At 31.9% G+C, this 20,724-nt stretch overlaps 1 protein-coding gene across 1 annotated transcript in view; it reads right to left on the bottom strand.

The window, feature by feature from the left end:
• The window catches only part of Gabrg1 (gamma-aminobutyric acid type A receptor subunit gamma1), a 79,469-nt gene that overhangs the window by 8,077 nt on the left and 50,668 nt on the right, over window positions 1-20,724 (bottom strand). The window contains exons 4-8 of the mRNA XM_015481804.2: window positions 17,885-18,105; window positions 16,810-16,892; window positions 14,590-14,727; window positions 14,312-14,464; window positions 9,398-9,609 (exon numbers count right to left, since the gene is read on the bottom strand). Coding sequence (XP_015337290.1) covers window positions 9,398-9,609; window positions 14,312-14,464; window positions 14,590-14,727; window positions 16,810-16,892; window positions 17,885-18,105 — 807 coding nt within the window. The remainder of the gene's footprint in view (window positions 1-9,397; window positions 9,610-14,311; window positions 14,465-14,589; window positions 14,728-16,809; window positions 16,893-17,884; window positions 18,106-20,724) is intronic.

Below are 20,724 nucleotides of genomic sequence, written 5' to 3' on the forward strand. Positions count from 1 at the left end.
AAAAAAAAAAAAAAAAAAAAAAAAAAACACAAATTATTTTCAGTTTGAACTTTGAAAAAGATAACTCCTAAAGTAAGACAAATTAAATACTTTATAGAAAAGAATATAGAAAAGAATTTACAAATTAAACAAAAAAAACAAAAAAGAATTTCTTTAAATGTGGACCTATATTCAAAGCCATTCTACTTTGAAAAAGAAACAGAATTCAAGCCAGTAAATATTAAAAATTCACTATATGCAGAATAAAGCAAACAACTGAATTTAGTGATACTTAAAAAAGTTTAAAACATGCAAGTCACAATATCCATATTTGAATCAAAATATTCAGCTTAGGGATAAGAATCAATGAATGGCCTAAACACAAATAAATTCATGACTACACCTGGCTAGACACATTGTAAAAACCAGAGGTGGTTTTTATGTAATGTTAATGACAGCTCTTTTGAGGGTGGCACTTGGGGTACTTGACTAGACTCTTTGTGGAGCACTAAAATTATATAAACAGTGAGGCCAACTGGTATTCATTTCCTTGTCATTTAATATTAAATAGCATATTTTCATATGCTAATCAGTGAAAACTGATTAAAATACATTTTTTTAAGCTGGCACTTTTAAAGTTTATATGATTGAAGGCACATTTCACATATCCCTATGTCACTCAGCATTGTCATATATAGAAATATGGTGTCAGAAGATATCAGTTGTGTATGAGAGGGATGATAAAGGGTGAAAGTGCACAAAAAATGGGGAAAAACTGCAAACAATTTAGTTTAAGAATGTGGTCACTGTCATGGAGATTCTCTTGTAATGACACTTGGACAATTTTCTTGTTTCTTGCTGTTTCCTCCTTCCCTCCCTCTAGAAAACCAAATTGATAAATTGAAAGAGACTGAAGTTCAATGAATGATGAAAGTGAACAGAAGTAGACTCTATCTAGCTGAAAAAAATACCAAAAGATCTGACACAGTCTCAATAAAATAAAATACTGCTGACACACAGACTTCTGACTTGGAAACCACTGAAAAATTAATGGGAAGAATATATACATTCCCAACTGCACTTTCTGAAGTACAACTACACTACCGTGGCTGCCCTCCAAAAGAGCATAAAAATAAAAGTAAAGATAAAAGTAAATCAGCCAAAGTGATATAAAAATAAACAACATACTGGAACAGGATATTCTTTTATTATGATGATAGTTCAAAGGATATCCCATGTTTTATTATTTTCACAAAGTCCCTAAGATTTGAGTCAAACATAATTTTCAGAAATTCATCCCATTCCCACTACCAAAAATACATACATCAAGTACTATTTTAATAATATATTATACTTAATAATATACTGAAATATGCAAAATAACATTTTGAGCACCAAGATGTACTAATGTGAAATATTAATAACTAGATAAATCATTTAAAGTATAAGTTACATTTGCTTGGTGTTCTGCGTTAGATATGAGGTGTCCCCCGAAAGCTCATGTGTGAGACATGAGGTGACTTTACAGGGGTGAAATGGTTTCATTATGAGAGGAGAAAACTAACTAGTGGATTAATTCCCTGATGAATGAACTGAACAATAACTACTGCAGGTAGAATATGGACACAGGAAGAAGGTTATTGGGGGTATGACTTGGGGGTTTATATTATTGTTCCTGGGGAGCAGAGCTCTCTCTCTCTGCTTCCTAGCTGTCAAGTCCTCAGCTGCCTCCTATCCTATACACTTCCACTACTATGTTCTGCCTCACCTCAGGCTCAGCTATGGAGCAGGCACACTGGGGAATGAAATGCGGAAACAGTAAACCAAATAAATTGTTTTCCTCCTCTAAATTGTTCTTGTCAGGCATTTTGGTAACAGTGATGCAAAAGTTAACTAAAACATAAAGTTATGTATTTATTTAATTAGTATTTATACCATATGCTAACACCATGCATGCTATTCAATTAGTAATATGAATAACAAATATTATTAGATGAATTTGTTAATGTTATGAAATACTAATATTTCTCATTAATTCCATTTCTAAAGCACTATGCATGAGAATGTCAACCTAAGCACTGGTTTTCTCTACCTCTCTCTTATAAATTTTATTTAAGTATCTGCCAGAATGTTAAAAAAATTATGAAATCCACATCAATACTCAAAACAGGAGGTGAAAAGAAATCAAAAAGTATATCTAAAGAAAAGGCATCTCAGAAATGCCAAGGAAGTGGAAGTGTGCATGTGGAAGATGTTCTTTCCCATCAAAACACTAGAGATGCTCCTCATAAGGGAGAAAAAAATGGGATGCTAAATAAGATTAAAACATCTTATTAGCTAAATGCCTCAATTTCCTGATCAGTTGCACTGTTTTGAACCATAGCCCTTGTACTGTGCATGCCCAGAAGTCAGATGCTAACAGGTGGTGGTTTGCTCATTGTGAGCACTCCATAACTTCTTAGAGTATAAATAATAACCTTCCACCACCTCAAGGAATATTAGAACTCCTATGGCAGTGTTGGAATGTTCTAGTAATGCCCTCATTGTCCTAATATTTATCATTTAGAGAGTATGGGTGTATATTTGGAAGCAAAGAGATGGTATGCTCCCAAACACACAAGAAAATAAAATCTGACAACTAAGAACTTGACACTTAGATAACACATTTTCAGGGTCTATTGGAGAATAATTATCAAGGACTTTTGAGATAAACCAACAATGCAAAAGGAAAAAAGTGACATGGAACAGTTAGAAGTACTGACTAATAATTCAGTAAAGAAGAACAACAATTCTTGTAATTAGTTCACTCAGAAGTACTTGAGTTGATAAATCCATTTAAGAAGAAGCAAAGGGAGAACAGCTAGAAAATAAGACCTCTAAGAAATTCAACATGCTTGGGTAAGTTTTAAAAACATTAAAAAAAATCTAAAATAAAATCTTGAGGAAATTTCTCATCCTATATAAAAAAAAAAATACCTCACTGAAAAAAGGGATTAAAAAAATCTGGAATGCACGGTTAACCCAGGAAGCTTAAAAATATCTAACAATAGTTTTTAGAGGAGAAAATAGAAACCTCTTGGAACAAAGACTCAAAAAAAATTCGCAAAAATAGTAGAGGTTCTATTAAGTATTGAAGTAAACAAAAATACTAATGTTTAAAAAATATTTTACACCATGACAAACATAATTGGAAATGCTAAGAAAAAGGTTTACTTACAAATAATAATCAGATTGGCAGTAGAATTAGTCACAAACATCAATTTAAAGCTTAAAATTAAAAATTAATATAGTAACTATAAATCATAAAATACTGAGAGAGAGAATAAGGAAATAGTAGAAGAGCTAATTACTCTTTGATGTTTTTTCTATGTTTGATACCTTGAGTTTTGGTATACCAAGAATTAAAAGCACAAGGAAAGTAATCATCAGAAGAATGTGAAAACAGGGTTCATTCTGAGTTCAGACCAAGGTTGCTAGGTAAAGGATTTTATTCCTAATTTTATATTATTGTTCTATTTATCCATCTGCTTCAACCATGTACTCATATTAGTATTAGTTTCAAAATCATTGTTTTTTTAAATGAATTTTCCTCAATGATTATTCTGATTTCTTTCAGCTGTAATAGTCTATGGTGCTTTAAGTTGGAAGGAAAACATGAAAGGATCTTATGTAAAAGCCAAATGGAAAAAAAAAAAAAGCCATTGGTAGTATCTAGACACCTGCAGAGGAGCTTCACAAGACCATTGTCACAACTGACATGAAATGGTGATTCTGTCTGTTGAAAACATTCCACCATCCACTGACTTTTTACAATTCCTTAAGCAATAATTTTGCTGTATTTCACATTTTACCAATATCACATAATCCCTCCTGGGAGCTTTGCCAAATGCCATTTCAGGAAAAAAAAAATCTATGAAATTTGTAAAATTGTAGATTGATGTATTTTTTTTTGTGATTCTAATGCATACTCTGAAAAGTAGATAAATGTTTGTTCATATATATATATATATATATATATATATATATATGCATCAACTAAAGAAGAATATCTCTTCTTTGCAGAGAAGAGTTTGTGAGGTGGGGTTGAAGTGGAAAATCTCTCTTCATCTCCATCCTAGTACTATTCTGGCTCTCAATAGTATATTACTATTGTAATGGTCTCCAAATTCATTTCCCTGACTCATTTGCCATACAAGAATATATTATGTTACTTTGAATTTTCTTTCAAAAACATATGTAAACATACCATCCTGCTAAAAAAATGTGTATGATTTACCAGTGCTGATAAAACAAAATCTACCTGCTTAGTATTGAACTGGGGACTAAACAATCTGGCCATAAACTATTTTTTTAACTTTAGGATGGGTTAATTTATGTTCTGTTTACGTTCTGTTTTCCATTTTCTACACCAGCACTGTCCTATGATAGAAAAATCCCATATCTACTTTGACCAAGACAGCAGTCACCACATATGTGACTAATGAGAACTTGAAACATGCCTAATTCCACTAAGATACTGAATATTAAAATTTTACTTTAATTAACTTGAATCAACCTAGCCATCTATAGCTAGTAGGTACTCTATGAGCCATCACTGCTTAGAACATAAATGTCTACCTTTTATTCTCATTTGTAAGTTACACTCAGTTCATATGCTTCTGTCTACAATGTTATCCCTAATTGGTTCTTCTGAAAACTCTTAACTTATTTTTCAAATAATTGCTTCAGTGATGTCATATGTTCTCTGAAATTTTCTCTACCAAACATCCTTTGAAAGAATTGGTTTGCATGCTTTGGGAATGAATTATTTACACTCGAAATTAAAGGAAGCCTTCCTACTCCACTGTGACCCACATTGACATAAGCCTCTTTTCAACGCTGTGTGCCTGGTAAATCAATGATTCACAGACCATATTACACGGTATCTCAAGACTGTCTTGGATGTTAGGTATTGGCTACATAGGCCAAGTTTTAAGCATCTATTTCAACAAACAGCTCCTCAAAAATATATATAATGCCCTATAGCTTATTTATACTCATTGTGAAAAAACAGTTCTGCTTCTGAAAACGTATGAGAAACTACCCATCTCATCATTAACTCTCTAATAGCTTGTTTCTTTACTTTGGATTTTTATGTTATGCCATTATATATATTTCACTTTATCATCTTATGTTTGAATTTCTAGTCTATTTTTCCACAACAAGATTTAATGATGCCCAAAAGCAGAGAACATGTTTTTTAAATTTATTTATTTAATAATGTAAATTCTTTAGATTGGACCCAGGCACACTTTACTACTAGGCTACCTCCCTATTTTTATTTCATATTTTTAGACAGGGTCTCACTAAGTTCCTGAGGGTCTCACTGAGTTGCTGAGACTGGCCTCATACTTGCAATCTTCCTGCCTCAGTCTAGCAAGTTGCTAAGATTATAATTGTGTGCCACCACATCTAGCTTCAGAGAACACATTCTTTTTGTCTACAAATTGCTCTGTCCATGCCTGAGGAAATAAATTTCTATCATTTTACATATTAATAAAGTTGATACCCTAAATATATATTTTTTACTCTCAAATGGGCATATTAAGTTCCTGGCAGAGGTATAACAATATACCTAAATCACATTTTTTAATGAGTGGCAATAAAGAAAAATAAACATATATTGAATGGGAATGTGAACCAAATAAAATGTCATTAATATGCACAATATAAAAGGAAGATGAAAAATATAGAGAAATAAGAGGAAAAGAAGCAAGGAGGGACAAATTAAAGAAAGATCAAAAAAATAAATGAAAATGAGAATGACAAAAGAAAAACGGAAGGAAGGAAGGAAGGGAGAAAGAAAGTAAGTTAATATTGAGAATAAAATAGAAAACATCTTTATTAATTCATGTTTTTCTTAAAGGTTTTACTAGATCTAAAATTTTGATGTGTTCGACTATAATCTCTACTAAGAAAAAAATTCAGGGCTTTCTATAATGCTTAGTTAAGCAGTTGAAGAGATGTCAAAAAGGGGATTTCAGTTCTACTTAATAACTCACAAATTGACCTTATAATGACTCAAGCACATGACTTTAGTGGACTGACCATTGCTTCAAATATTGGAGAAAAGAACAAGGGGAAATTCTGGATTTCATACTATTCAGAATTTTGAGTCTATTAAATAAAATGAAAGAGAAAGAGGCAGGTAAAAAGGGGTGGCCAAAGCACAAGTGGGTGTAATGACAAGAAGATGCTATAGTCCAGGGCATATTTAGTTTTCCTACTTCAAAGAGAAGAAACATGTGGCTTCCACAAAACCCTTAAATAGGACATTTAAGACAAAAGCAAACAGAGCTGTCTATTCTTTGTTTTAATGTAAATATATTTTTATTTGTTCTTTTGAGATATACATGATACCAAACATAGCCACATCAATGTCTATAGCAGCTGAATTCACAATAGCTAAGCTATGGAACCAACCTGGGTGCCCTTCAACATATGAACTAATACTGAAAATGTTGTACATATAAACAAAGGGATATTATTCAGACATAAAGAATGAAATTATGACATTTGCGGGTAAACGAAATGGGACTAGAGACTATCATGCTAACTGAAATAAGCCAATTCCAAAGAATCAAAGGCAGTCTATTCTTTATAAAGTATATTATATTTTACCTGATTAGGAAGACCATATGGCTAAACACTGGACCAGGCAGGAAAACAAATTTGATTACTGATCGTGGCCTTTCAAAGCACAATTTAGAACTGAAAGAGCTCATTAAGCACATAACTGAACAAAAAAAAGAAAGACTAAAGAATTTAAGTTTGGATGACTGAAAAAAAATTCTGTCACATAGGTAGTCAATTATGTCAATTGAAATGTTGCCATTTGTCATCATTTAGTGGTTCAGAGCTGTCATTTAATTATTATTTGTGGTTTTTCCACCTTTACTGTTTTTGCATCCTGGATTAAATTTTAAATACTTGATAGATTTTTTTTCCCTTAAATTACTATACTAGAAGAGGATCTGGTAGACTTTAATACATATTTTGTGAGCTTATGTTTGAATAACACCATAATTTTAATATTTTTCTTCCAATATTTCAGCTCTTTTGAGTATTTGTGCCATCTAGAACTGTGGTTGAGTACATGATCTGCAGTCAAACTGATCAACTGTTACCCTACAATACCTACTTTTCAGTTTTATGTCATTAGGTAATAGAATAATAGAACTTGTTATATATATTCTTAGAGTGATATTAGAAAATACATGCAACATTATACATATTCTGTCTTTTAACATTAGTAATTTTTATTCTAAATATTTTCAATCAAAATTTCCAGAACTAAAATTTTGAAAGTAGCAAACATACTTTAAAAATTCTAGCAAAGATGCTTGGCTTTAATTAAAGGAATGTAGTAGAAAACATTCATTTTTATTTATCTAAAAATAAGTGAAATAACCCAATCCCAAAGAACCACATTTTCTGGTTTCTCTGATATGCAGATGCTAATTCACAAGGGGAGTTGCTAGGGAAGAATAGAGGTACTCTGGATTAGACAGAGGGGAGTGAAGGGAGGAGAAGGGATATGGGGGTAGGAATGATAGTAGAATGAATCAGACCTTATTACCCTATGTGCATGTATGATTACATGAACAGTGTAACTCTATATCATGTTTGACCAGAAGAATGAAAAGTTATACTCCAAGTATGTATGATGTATTCAAAATGCATTCTATCTTCTAAGGTCTTCTTAAATTACGTTTTTTATTGTTTTGTAGTTTTCATTGTAGAGGTCTTTCACCTCTTTTGTTAGATTGATTCCCAAGTATTTCATTTATTTATTTTGAGACTATTGTGAATCATACATTGCTGTGAGACTGGAAGTTGGAGCAACCACTATGGAAAGCAGTATAAAGATTTCTCAGAAAACTTGAAATGCAATCACCATTTGACCTAGCTATCCCACTCTTTGGTTTATACCGGAAGGACTTAAAATCAGCATAGTACAGTGTTGCAACCATGTCAATGTTTATAGCAGCTCACTTCACAATAGCTAAACTATGGGACCAACCAAGGTGTCCTTCAATAGAGGAATGGATAAAGAAAATATGGTGTGTGTGTGTGTGTGTATGTGTGTGTGTGTGTGTGTGTGTGTGTATANGGGGAGGGGAGGGGGGATAGTAGATGATAGGAAAGGCAGCAGAATACAACAGAGACTAGTATGGCAATATGTAAAACACTGGATGTGTAACCAATGTGATTCTGTAATCTGTATACGGGGTAAAAATGGGAGTTCATAACCCACTTGAATCAAAGTATGAAATATGATATGTCAATAACTATGTAATGTTTTGAACAACCAACAATAAAAATTTTTAAAAAAAGAATAAATAAGTGAAATAAAAGTATCGTGTCCAACAACAACTAAAAAATAAATATCTAAAAATTTAAATGTAGGGCAAAAATTCATTAAAAAATTAATGAAAAATGGGAAGGAGAAAAAAATCACTGAGTCCTGAAACTAACTAGGTAATATGGAAAACTCCATGCCTCATGGTATATATAACACGGCAGGCTTTTAAGTTCACACCTATCGTAACTGGTGTATTCAGTTATAATTTATTTGAGTATTTTGTAACAAATCTGTTTTAAAAACATTTACTAAAATTAACAATGATTATCTTTGTTGTTCATTCTGGACAAATAAATGTCTACCTTTTTGAGTTCTCTAACAATAGGGAAATACAAAGAAAGGGTTATAAGTTTGAGCTCTCCTACCAAAACTGACCTGAATTTGAGTCTTAGATCTCTCACTTACTATGCTGTCCTTCTGCAAATCACTGAACTTATTCTTTAATTCTTGCTCTGAGAATAAATGAAACCATGCATATAGAATGCTCTGAGGAGTGCCTGAAACACTCAGTGTTAGATATAAATGTCAGATCAATAATTGTCATTATAAAAGGAACTTATGATCAATTATCCAATACTTAAGTATATTAGGATCAGTAAAATAAATTTTAATATATAAACTGATACAATATAAGTTAAGGTAGATATGCTAAGAAAGGGGGACTAAGGGAGTATAAACATGTAACAATTTGAATTTTTTAGAATTCCAAATTCTAACACAAAAATAGAATCGAAGACAAATCTTAAAAATTGTTTTAGGTGCAAAAAGCATACCACTTGTGGAAGATTTTACAGTATTAGAAATTACTCTGCATGGGAGATCCAATAGGAATACTGAGGAAATATAGATACAAAAATTGGCAGGTAATGTTGGGCTCTCCATTTTTGTCTTTCTACATACGTATCTTTTGTCACAGTGCCTCAAACACTCCCTAGCACCATAAATACCACATAAGTATTTGAAACAGCATCTCCACGTCAGCTGGCTTTTATGAAAAAATCTTTTGTGACATACCGAGGCCTTGCTTTTTAGCTTCCTGTCTCTAGTAGTCTTTCCTTTTTTGTTGCTAGTAAAATAGTGCAAGGTTCCATATTCCATCAAGGCTGCAAAAACAAAAATGAAACACACAGAAACAAAGAGATCCATCGCAGTCACGTAAGAAACTTTAGGTAAAGACTTCCTGGCAATTGTACTCAGGGTTGTCATAGTCAAAACGGTAGTGATACCTATGGAGAGAGGGGGAAAAATAGATTAAAAACAATTTAACACACCACTTTACTTTTCCATCTGATCTGGCAATATTTTGAGCTTAAATAAACAATGGAAACAAAAGAATATGATTGCCAGGGATTTACAGAAAGAATTACTGGTAACCATGACTACGCTATGTTCAATGCGCTTTTTGTGTCTGTGAATTTTAGTCATTTAAATTACTGTGGGCTGCAAATTAATGCCTGATACCCATCCTTCTCTTTCTCCATAGTAATAAAATACCAAGTTTTAAACTAGTATGTTGTTGCCTGGAAGAACAACTTTATTTGCCACCTTCTCAGCAACAGAGTGTAACCACAGGCTAATACCTAGCCAAGGAGACCTGAGTCAATGGAAGCAGTCTAAAAAAACGGTATTAATGAACTGGGAAAGGCCTTTCTTTCTCTCCCTCAGGAACTGTTCTGCCAGAATGCAATGGGTGGAGAGCCTGTCATCATCTTAGACCAGCAAATGATCCTTGGAATTCAGATCACCCATGACTCAGAGGAAATCTAAGAGCCTGAATTCCTCCTACTGCAGTGTACCATCACCTTGCACTACCTACCACTGGACTTGTACAGGAGAAACAAATACCATTCTACCTAATTGGAGAACAGTTATTGAAGGTTTTCTGCTATATGTGGTTAAAATGAATCTAAATGAACATAGAGCCTTCTTATTTGATAAATTGACTTCAACCTACTTTTTAACCACAGAGTTTAAGTATCCAGGCATAATTATTTAAAGTGAATACTTCAGAAGGACGAGGTAAAGATTTACATTTTTAGGCACTCAACATGTGGAACAGGAATAAGTGCAAGAGCCCTACCTCAGTGTCCCAGGGTGTTGTCTTTGGACATAACTGCATCTCTTTACCCATTGGCTTTCTTGTGGTTCCTGCCATTAATCTTAGGTCCTATTATGGTTTACATATGAAGTGTCTTCCAAAAGCTCCTGTGATAATCACTGAATGTCTGGAGGTGAAATCACTGGACTGTGGTAACTGTAGCCTAATCAGCTCATCCTAGTTTGAATGGGCTGAGTGGGAATTGTAGGCAGATGGTTTATGACTGGAGGAGGCTGGTCACTAGGAGGAAGCCCTCAGAGGGTACATATTCCCTATGGCCCCTTCTTTCTCTTTGCTTCCTGGATGCTATGAATGCTGCCCCACCAGGTCCTTCCACCATCGTCCTGCCTCACCTTGGTCACCTAAATCACAGATGCACTTTCTAGGTCTCTCTTTGCCTAAACTGCTACAATTTCCCTTCTTTAGCACACTATATATGGCTCTATGGTTGGCACTGTTTACTCTTCAAAGTACTACATATAATGCTAAATGCTTCTTAATTTGGCCAATATTTATAGAATGACAACATTCATGATAATAAAACAATAAAGCTGTAGCAACAGCCTCTTTGTTATGGTGAAGGCAGTAACTACCATTTTCCATCATGTTGCTGTGTAACAATTCCTGTGACATGTCCATCTTTCTAGTTTTAACAGTTCTTAGGATTGGAACAGAAAATGTCACAAGTGCGTTGGAAGCGAATACAGAATTAATCCTTGACCCACCTATTATCTTTGTAATCTTAAGGAAATTTTCTTACTCCTATGCTTCTCACCTAAAAAACTAGCACAGTAATACCTTGCTTGATACCTATAATCAATATATAAAAAGTAATTAATTTACTTATTCTTAAAATGGATACTTAGGTTACTGATTTTAAATCTTTATTCATTTCTAATATTAGTATTTAAAACTATAATTTCTAATCTAAGTAGTGTGTCAGCCTCATACTTCATTAATCACGGTTCTAATGCCACCTCTGCACAAAGATTTATATAGACACCACACTGCATAATAGCAAACATTATGTCCACCTATATCCCACCTGAATTTATGCTATGTTCTATTAAAATTCAGGTTGAAATATTGTCTAACTTCCCTTTGTTCCTTACTCGACCCAAAGGTTACCTAAAAGTTCATTCTTTTTAAAATTTTAAAACTTTGAGGACATTGTTAGTTACATTATGTTTATTAACTTTTAATTTACTTTCATTTTTGTTCAAAAATATGCTCAGGAAAACTTGAATCTTTTGAATTATGTTGAAATCTTGGTTAATGTTCCATATGCATTGGAAAATATATTATGTACTGAAGTTAGTTGCTGTGTCTAGTAAATATAAATCAGTTCATGCAGTTGGTAATCTCATTCAGATCTTCCACATCTTGAATGATTTTTTTTTCTTCACTAATTGAGAAGGGGACCTTAAAATGTCCAATTACAATTGCAAAGTTGTCCATTTCTCTCATTATTCCTGAGAATTTTTACTTCAATTATTTTGAAACCAAAACTGCATTCTAAAGGTTTTGCATATGGTAATGCTAAATAAGTTCAATGAATGCAAGTATCCTTTTTTTCTTCAACTTCCACACTTCTTTTTGTTGGGGGGGGTGAGTAGTAAATTACAAAGACCCCATAATCAAACAAAAGAAGATTTCTCTGTCCCATCTCTACTTAAAAGTCACAGAGTCAATGTGTGCATGTATTTTATTATCAACGATTATATTAAATTTTACTTTAATAAAACACTATTACATTTCTGTTTAATAAAGCAAGGAAAACCACAGTACAACTTAGCTTTCAGAAATGTGTTTCTCTAATTTAGCAATTAATATCACAGTGATTAAATTGAGAAGACCATGATGGATTTCCTATTAAAGTACCTCTGAACTTATGCTAATAAAAAATGTTTGGAATATTAACAGGACAAGAAGAAACCAATTCAGATATCATTGTTATTTTCTCCATGGATTCCTCTGGTCAAGAGCCTATGATAATCTCCCATCAAGTGTGGAAAAAAATCCAAGTTCCAAAAGTAGCTCACAAAGACTTAAATGATCCAAGCACTGTCCACTCTCCAATCTCATCTTCTGACACTATTCAGTCAGTTCTAGCCACACCTGTCATCTTTCTGAACATCAAGCTTACCCTGACAGGTTCTTCTTGCCTTGATTATTCTTCTACCAAATATCGATCAAGTACTTCACCATTAGATCACTATTCAAATGCCACCTCCACAGAGGACTCTCTGGACACCACACCATGGTATAGCAAACATGTCCACCCACATCTCTTGTAATTTTCTGACCATTTATTTTCTTTCTTTTCATAGCCTTTATCACTCACTGAAATGTTACATTCTTTTCAAATTTGATCATTATCCTTTTCTACATTGAAAAGTCCCACTCACACAAACACTTTATAACTTTTGTTTTTTGTTAGGACAGCACCAAGAACGATGTTTCACAGAAAACATTTCATAAATGTTAAAATGCAATGTTGAATAAATTACTTCAATAAATTGTCCCTCAACAAGATGTAAACATACGTATGAACGCTTATAAAATTAATTACAACTTCATAGGGCTCAGAATTATAAGAGGTATACTTTAAGTTTGATCTAGTTATGTCTATCTTGACAAATGCTAGTATTAAAAATATATGAATTCACATAAATCCATAAAATTGGATCTGCTCTTTTATGACACCATAGCATATGATTTTTTTTAATACAAATTCAATAGTAGAAACAATCCACTCAAATTCTCTTTGGAAAAACAATATGAAAATAAAAGCAAATATACTATGTTAACTTATAATTGTAATAGTATATAAAGAAACTATAATAATGAAAGTGCTTTAAAACAAAATAATTTGAAATAATAGAAAGAAATAACACTTATGAACAAGTACTTAGAGTCTCAAGGAAAAGGCATTTCTAGAGCTACATGTTTCAGGTTTTATTGCTGCCACTTTTATGTGAATTGCAGTTCACTATTTATTAAATGGAGTTATTTGCCATTTACCAGAGAATTCACATGAAAACTCTACCATAAAAATAGCAATTGTCTCAAATGTCTTTATGTTTTTAATACATAATTATCAGTGGATAATTATTCACACACAGTTAAGATTCATATTTTAGACTGATCTTAAAAATAAATCAATAAATTTTCTTTGTGTAGGAATACATGAATATAGATCATCACTTTCAATCAAAAATATATGGTAGTTAGTCCCTGATTTCCTCAAATTATTTGTTGCTGCAATAGATTACTATAAAAAGAGAAAAAAATCCATTTTATTCAGTATGAATTACAAATTACTCTTTAAACAGCAACCTTCAAATATTCACAGATTAATTGCTCATTTTATATATTGCATAAGCTAGGGAGTTTTTTGATCCTTCTAGGTACCTGCCCTGTGGAACATCTGACTATTCATTTGAAACATTTGAGGAAAGAATTTTATATACATGCTGATTATTAGTGGTAAAATAAAACTTATCAAAATCATTGAAAATATTTACCAAAATGAGATTTAGATATTTATTTAGAGATTTTCATTTATTAATTCTTATTGTGAACTGTATTTCCTTTGACCTCCTTCAGCATGAAAAATAAGGAATTTTCTAAAAGCTCAAGTTCTTTACTTTCTTTATTTTCTACTTGTCTTTTATAGATTTATTTCAAATGGTATTTCAATAGAATTTCAGTACATTTTCCCCTTGATTATGGTCTAGAGGAATATTTCTAGTATTTTCTCCTGTAGACTTTTATTAGAATATTTTTTTAAATCCTCTGATAATATAGCATAATATTATGTATCATACCCAGTGATGTTCTTGCAGGTACTGCATCTTTATTGATCCAAAAAGACACCCAAGAAAGAACAACTGTAAGAATGCATGGGATGTAGGTCTGGATAGTGAAATATCCCATTCGTCTGCTCAGGTCAAAAAAAATTGTCATGATAATATAATCGCCTGGAAGAAAAATACATGTTTTACTTTGGCTAGAAAATGCATAAAAGTATATATTTCAATTCATATACTTAAATGCCAATGTCATTCTCTACTAGCATAATTCACCAATTTTTTTTTATCCTTACCAGAGATTGTGTGAGAGATTTCAGTTGTGTTCCGTAACCCTACAAATGCAAACTGATATAATCTCCAGTATTTAGGATCAGCCACTTCCACAGAGGGCTTTTTCCACTTATATTCAATTTCATTTTTAGGATATCCATCTGGAAGGAAAATTGAAATAAAAAATATATAGATTAGAAAGTTCCAAAGCTGCTAACATTGCAATACCAACATTATCCAAAAACCAACTCTTGGAGATTCTTCCCTTGTGTGTTATTATAAGATATACCAAATATAGAAAAAAACTGAATGAAATATGCATGTTTAAAGCATAATCATATTTAACAGTTATTTCACCCTATATATTAATATCACAGCCAACTTATATTTTAGTCCTTGGAATTTGGGAGTGGGGACACTTCTTCAGTGATCTAAAGTATATAACATTTTATATCTCAGATTTATGTAAAGATTTTATTATATTAGAATTCACCCCACAAGACTGTCAAAACCAAAGCACAGAATTCCCATGTTTTGAAAATGTCCCTAGGTCACAATTGCCTGCAAACTTATCCTTCTGAATACAACTTTTTATGTGAATTTTTTTTTTGGTGGACAAACATTACTTCCTATTTTTGATTGCTCATCTGTGTTTGGAAATATTTTAATACTATGAAATTTCTAATTGTTTCAGCACAAGGAGTTCTGTACCATATTTCAAAATCAGAATTCAAAAATATTCTAATATTTCCAAAATAGTATATTATTTTGCAGGATCTCCTATTGGTAATACAATAAATTTGCTTTCATCTCTGCTGACCTATTTAAGAATGTTTTCCTTTTTGCTCTCCAGGTCTGTGGTTACAGTGCTTTTCCATAGTTCCTATTCATTATAATCACAGAGATAGTTGAGTGAAAAGTGATAACATATAGGAATGTGAGTACAAATAAACATGGTTATGTAGATACTTAACCTCTCTGACTCTCAAGACGTTGACCTTAAATTGGGGCTAGAGTAAAATCTTATACAAATCTTTGTTGTGAAATATTAGAGGTAGAGGCTAAATTTTCTACTGAGCCTGAACAAAATACCTGACAAAGGAAGTTAGGATAATTGTATTGTGTCATTGACACCCAATTGCATTTACAGGGATGGATTATTCATTTCCAGTAATGGCAAGCAAAGTCAAAGCAAATCACAAGATTTTAAGAATGTCAAATAGGGGAAAGTGCACTAAATGCTACATCATCCAATATTTACATGTCAACTCCTCCTTGGTAATTCCTATTTATCAAGTCTTTTGCCCTGATTTAGCTGTCTTTATACATTGAGTGAGATATAAGATCATTAATATAATAAAATAAAATTTATGAAGATAATCCAATAAAATCTTTAATAAAGGGCGACAGAGATATTTAGAATTTACTAAGTGAAGAGATAGGGAAATACTTATGAGTAAATACCTGTATCACAATCTACTAAGAATAGGTTCTAGAATGTAAACTGTGAAAAAAAAATCCAATTGTGAAGGAAGGAAAATAGCATTAAATGATTTGTGGATATAGGCAATAGCATTTTTAAAAGTCATATATATTGTCTAATTATTTTTTAGATCAGTATTTTCCTAAGAATATATGAGAATACATTTTTGTAAGCATAAAATAAAATTAATATTGCAATAAAAATATATAACTGTTTTTTGGAATAAAATTTTAGGTTCAATTTAGTTAGTTCTAATCACTCTTGTGTTACATTTATTCCCTTTAATTAAAAAAGCTCATCTCCAACTCATTAAAGTCTTTCAAATATTTACTTTCATGTAGTAAATACTCTTCACCCAAATAATTTTTGAAACATTTTAAAATCAAAGGCAATAAATTTAGATGCTGCCTCCAGCAAAATGAATATACTTTGAATCAATTTTTCTTTACTCTGTAAAAATATGTGAAAACAAACCTATCTTAAGAATTCCTTTATTTATTCAAGCTAAGAAATATAGACTTGCATACACTGAAAGTTGTAAAGATGATTTAATAAAACGTATATACATTCACTACCTATTTATTGTTTTTTAGTTTAAAAGCAAGGAATTAATGTACTATTTGTAATTGTTTTATCTAAGAGAGTTGAATATAATCCACTCTTCTAAAAACTGTCTTTTTTTCTCATTTTGCTTTACATTTTTAAAGAAATGATATTTGAGACTAAACTGTATGAAATTATCAAGTATTTTCTGACTTACAGCTTGAAAATTCCAGTGGACAAGAATGTTCATCCATAGGAAAGTTATGAAGCTGAAGGTAACATTCTGCATTAATTGTCAATCTATATTTAGATGAAAAGATAAATATTAAATAAAGACAATTTTCCATCATTAGACTCTCTTGTCTAATTTTAAAGCATGATTTGAGACCACAATAATGAAGTATGTAGGATTAGAATGTAATAATCTTTTTTAAAATCTCAAAGTCTTAAATGATATTATAACATTCATAGTTAAATATGAAAATTCTAACGTTCTCTTTTCCAGCCAATCAGATCACTTCTGTATATATTTTAATAAAATCTTGGTACTTAAAAAGTCATACTTCACCATATTTTTATAATTATATTAAAACAGATTCAACTTCATGTATTACCAAAAAGAACCAATACAAAAATAATAATAGCTAAAAAATTTATAGTTCAGGATCTTCACCAATACATATGCACATATACAGGCATACATACACCAGATTAACAAATTGTACATAGTTAAGTGTTATGAAGTTTTTCATCTTAATATATCGGGAATATTTTCCCATTAAGAATGTTTTTGTTTTGTTTTGTTTTGTTTGTGTGCTGGGGACTGAATCCAGGGCCTTGTGCATTCAAGCCAAGCACTCTACCAACTGAGTTATATCCTCAGCCCCAAGAATGACTTTTAATAAGTAGATATCTTCAAGGAAATGAACTAAATATATTTGAACCTTGCACAGCAAACTTACATGTCAATCATTTCTTGAGGAATTTCTAGTACTTTCTTAAGTATGTTTTATTAATTGAGGTTGTTTGAAATTCAGATTATACAATTTTATAGCAAGATTGGATGCTAGAGAAAAATCTCAGTGATTTGCATTACAGGTTACTTTTCACATAATAGTAACCCTGAGATTAAATACTGCCAAAACATTTCACGATTTTAGATTTTAGCAGAAGAAAAAGAGCTACACATTTCCTAAATTTGCAAGTTGGAAGAAGGAGAAAATGCAGACACTAATTAATTATTAGTTTTGAAAATAAATTAGAGCAACTACAAATTTTTCAAACAATATTACCTGAGAGTATATAGAACTCGCCCATCATTCCAAATCCGCAGCAGGCGATTCGGAGTTGTTATCCAGTGTGCATCTGATTTTCTTGAGTTTCTGAAAAAAGTGTCAGGAATCCAAATTTTTCCAACCATATTACTGTTAAGCATGAGCACTTTCATGGTACTATTGAACTTCAAACGGCTGTCAAACCAGGTTTGGGCAAAAATTATATCAATTGTGTACTCCTAAGGGATAAAAAGAATAATAATAACATATTAGTAAAGCCACCATTTTAGGTGTTTTTTTTTCAAAAGTTTAAATTTTCAAGTTATAAAGTTCCTGCTAATTAATAGCACTTAAGCTCAATATTTTTAGAGGAAAAAAAATAGCCATTTTCTTAACTTTTCCTTTAATTGTGTATGTGGATTATATAAAATAAAAGTCAAGACTTCTGGCAATTTCTACTGCCTGGTATTGTTTTATTTCCTTCTAGTTTATACCTGTTATTCAAATTTTTGTCATATGTATGATGTAGCCATTAAAGTTAAAAGTAAACTCACAAATTTGCTTTAAAAAATAAATTTATCTTTTCAGCAATGTTACTAATTTGTGGTATTTATATAATGATTACATCACAAAAAATCACAATTAAGTACAAATTTAAGAGGAAAATAGCTACTAAATTATCTAGAAGGCTTATTCTAAAAAGCTAATTTCTTAATTAAGTTTTTAGTCTGAAAAATTAACTCCAATTATTTAGGTCCACTGGTTTCAAATGTTTTCAAGTTACCACATATAAGTCCTTTGAGCAATTATAACACATGAAACACTATGTTAAGAGTTTTCCTTGTCTCATGCATGTCACTAAATCTTTCTCAATACCTAGGAAATTTGCACTACTATCATCTTTATTTTTCAGTAACATTTGCTGATTAAAATAAAGGCAGATTAATTCTACCCACATCACAGGGTTAATAATTGGCTGATAGAGAAACTGAGCCATTGCAAGACTGAATTCCAAGCTCAACTCCATATCACATACATGCTATGGTGCTTCAAAAGTGAGGCTGATGATTCCAAGACTGGACAGACTGGGCATAATCAGCAAGTAACTATTAACAAGAAGTCGCTCAGTTAGAGAACAGGAGGAGGTAACTAGGTATTATTTACCTTTGTATCCTAAATGTCTGCTATATTATAAGCATTAAAAGTTACTCAAAATAATTAATGAATAAGAATACAGTAATAGTGCTATGAAGATAGGGAATTAAAAAGATGTGCGTGTGTGTCTGTGTGTTCATAACTTAGAAATTAAGAGAACAAAAAATAAACTGAAGAATATAAGCTATTACATGAGTTACTTGTGGGAGAGCCTAGTTACCTGCCCTTGACAGGATATCTACAATCAGTGGCCAATTTGTGAAATATTTAATATAACAAATGGAAGTATAATTGGGAGTTTGATTAATGAATGAAAACATTTTTTAAAAGTGTCAGGAAGACTAATATGTGAGGGCTAAGGCTCAACTTATGAATATGGAACTTGGAATTTGCTTAACTGAAATATAGAGATGAATTGAGAGGGAAACTGTATTTCATCTATTTTCAATGAGCAATGTTGCAGTTTGGAAAAGCAAATATATACTGAAATCCAACAACAGCCCACATATTATGTAATTAAATGTGATATGTTATTTATTATGGTATTATATGTATTAATATGTAATAATTTATATATATAATGTAAGTAACTGTATTATAAGTATATGAACTATTATGTATGATTTTTTTCATATAATGATGTAATATGCAATTATTCAATATATTTAGCATCTATTGCATGCTGATTATTGTTTTGTGTGGATGTAAAGACATAAAGTCTGTGCACAAAATTAAATTTTCATTGTGACCCTCTCATCACATTTTATTGGTTGTCATGTGATAATTAAAACTTTGACTTTTTTTAATGTCAGTGTGGCACAGAATCCAACTGTGCTGAAAGTATTTTTGTAACCATGTAAGCTTTGTGATTTCCATTGCCACAATTTTGCTAATATACTGTTTGTAACTTGAGTGGAGACATAAACATATGACATAATACATGCTAATGAAGCATATTTATCCAGGAGATGCTTAATTATCTTACTGAGTAATATTAATGTAGCAGTATATAATGTGTGCCGTCATTCAGTATGGCTAATGGATCACTATATACAGTATCACTGGTGTAACTAATGTTATCAATAATTCCTATTGTGGCCCCCTTCTCAGGCTTGATGTCATTTAAAATTTTTTTTAGTCAATTATGATTTATTCAGGTAGCCACTTCATCTGAAAGAAATGATTAACTCTTTAGAATCTAACAGCGAAACCATGCTAATGACATGACTTTTGTTTTAGTTGTAAATGTGAATAGAAAGAAACCTCATTGTTGTGGTTTAGATATGAGGTGTCCCCCCAGAGCTCATGTGTGAGACCACGCAATAAAATGTAGAGGTGAGATAATCAGGTTTTGAGAGCCTTAACCTTATCAGTGCATTAATTCTCTAATAGGTATTAAATGGGCAGTGACTGTATACAGGAAGGGTATGGTTGGAAGAGGTCGGTTTCTGGGGACGTGTTCTTGGAGTTTATATGTTGTCCATGGTGAGGGGAGTTCTCTCTGATTCTTTTGGGGGGAGGGGGCAGGTATTAGGGATTGAACTTAGGGGCACTCAACCACTGAGCCACATCTTCAGACCTATTTTGTATTGTATTTAGAGACAGAGTCTCGCTGAGTTGCCAAGTGCCTCACCATTGCTGAGGCTGACCCTCCTGCTTCAGACTCCCAAACCTCTGGGATTACAGACTTGCACACACCCAGC

Source organism: Marmota marmota, unplaced genomic scaffold, assembly GCF_001458135.2.
Source record: "Marmota marmota marmota unplaced genomic scaffold, marMar, whole genome shotgun sequence".
Classification (NCBI taxonomy): domain Eukaryota; kingdom Metazoa; phylum Chordata; class Mammalia; order Rodentia; family Sciuridae; genus Marmota; species Marmota marmota.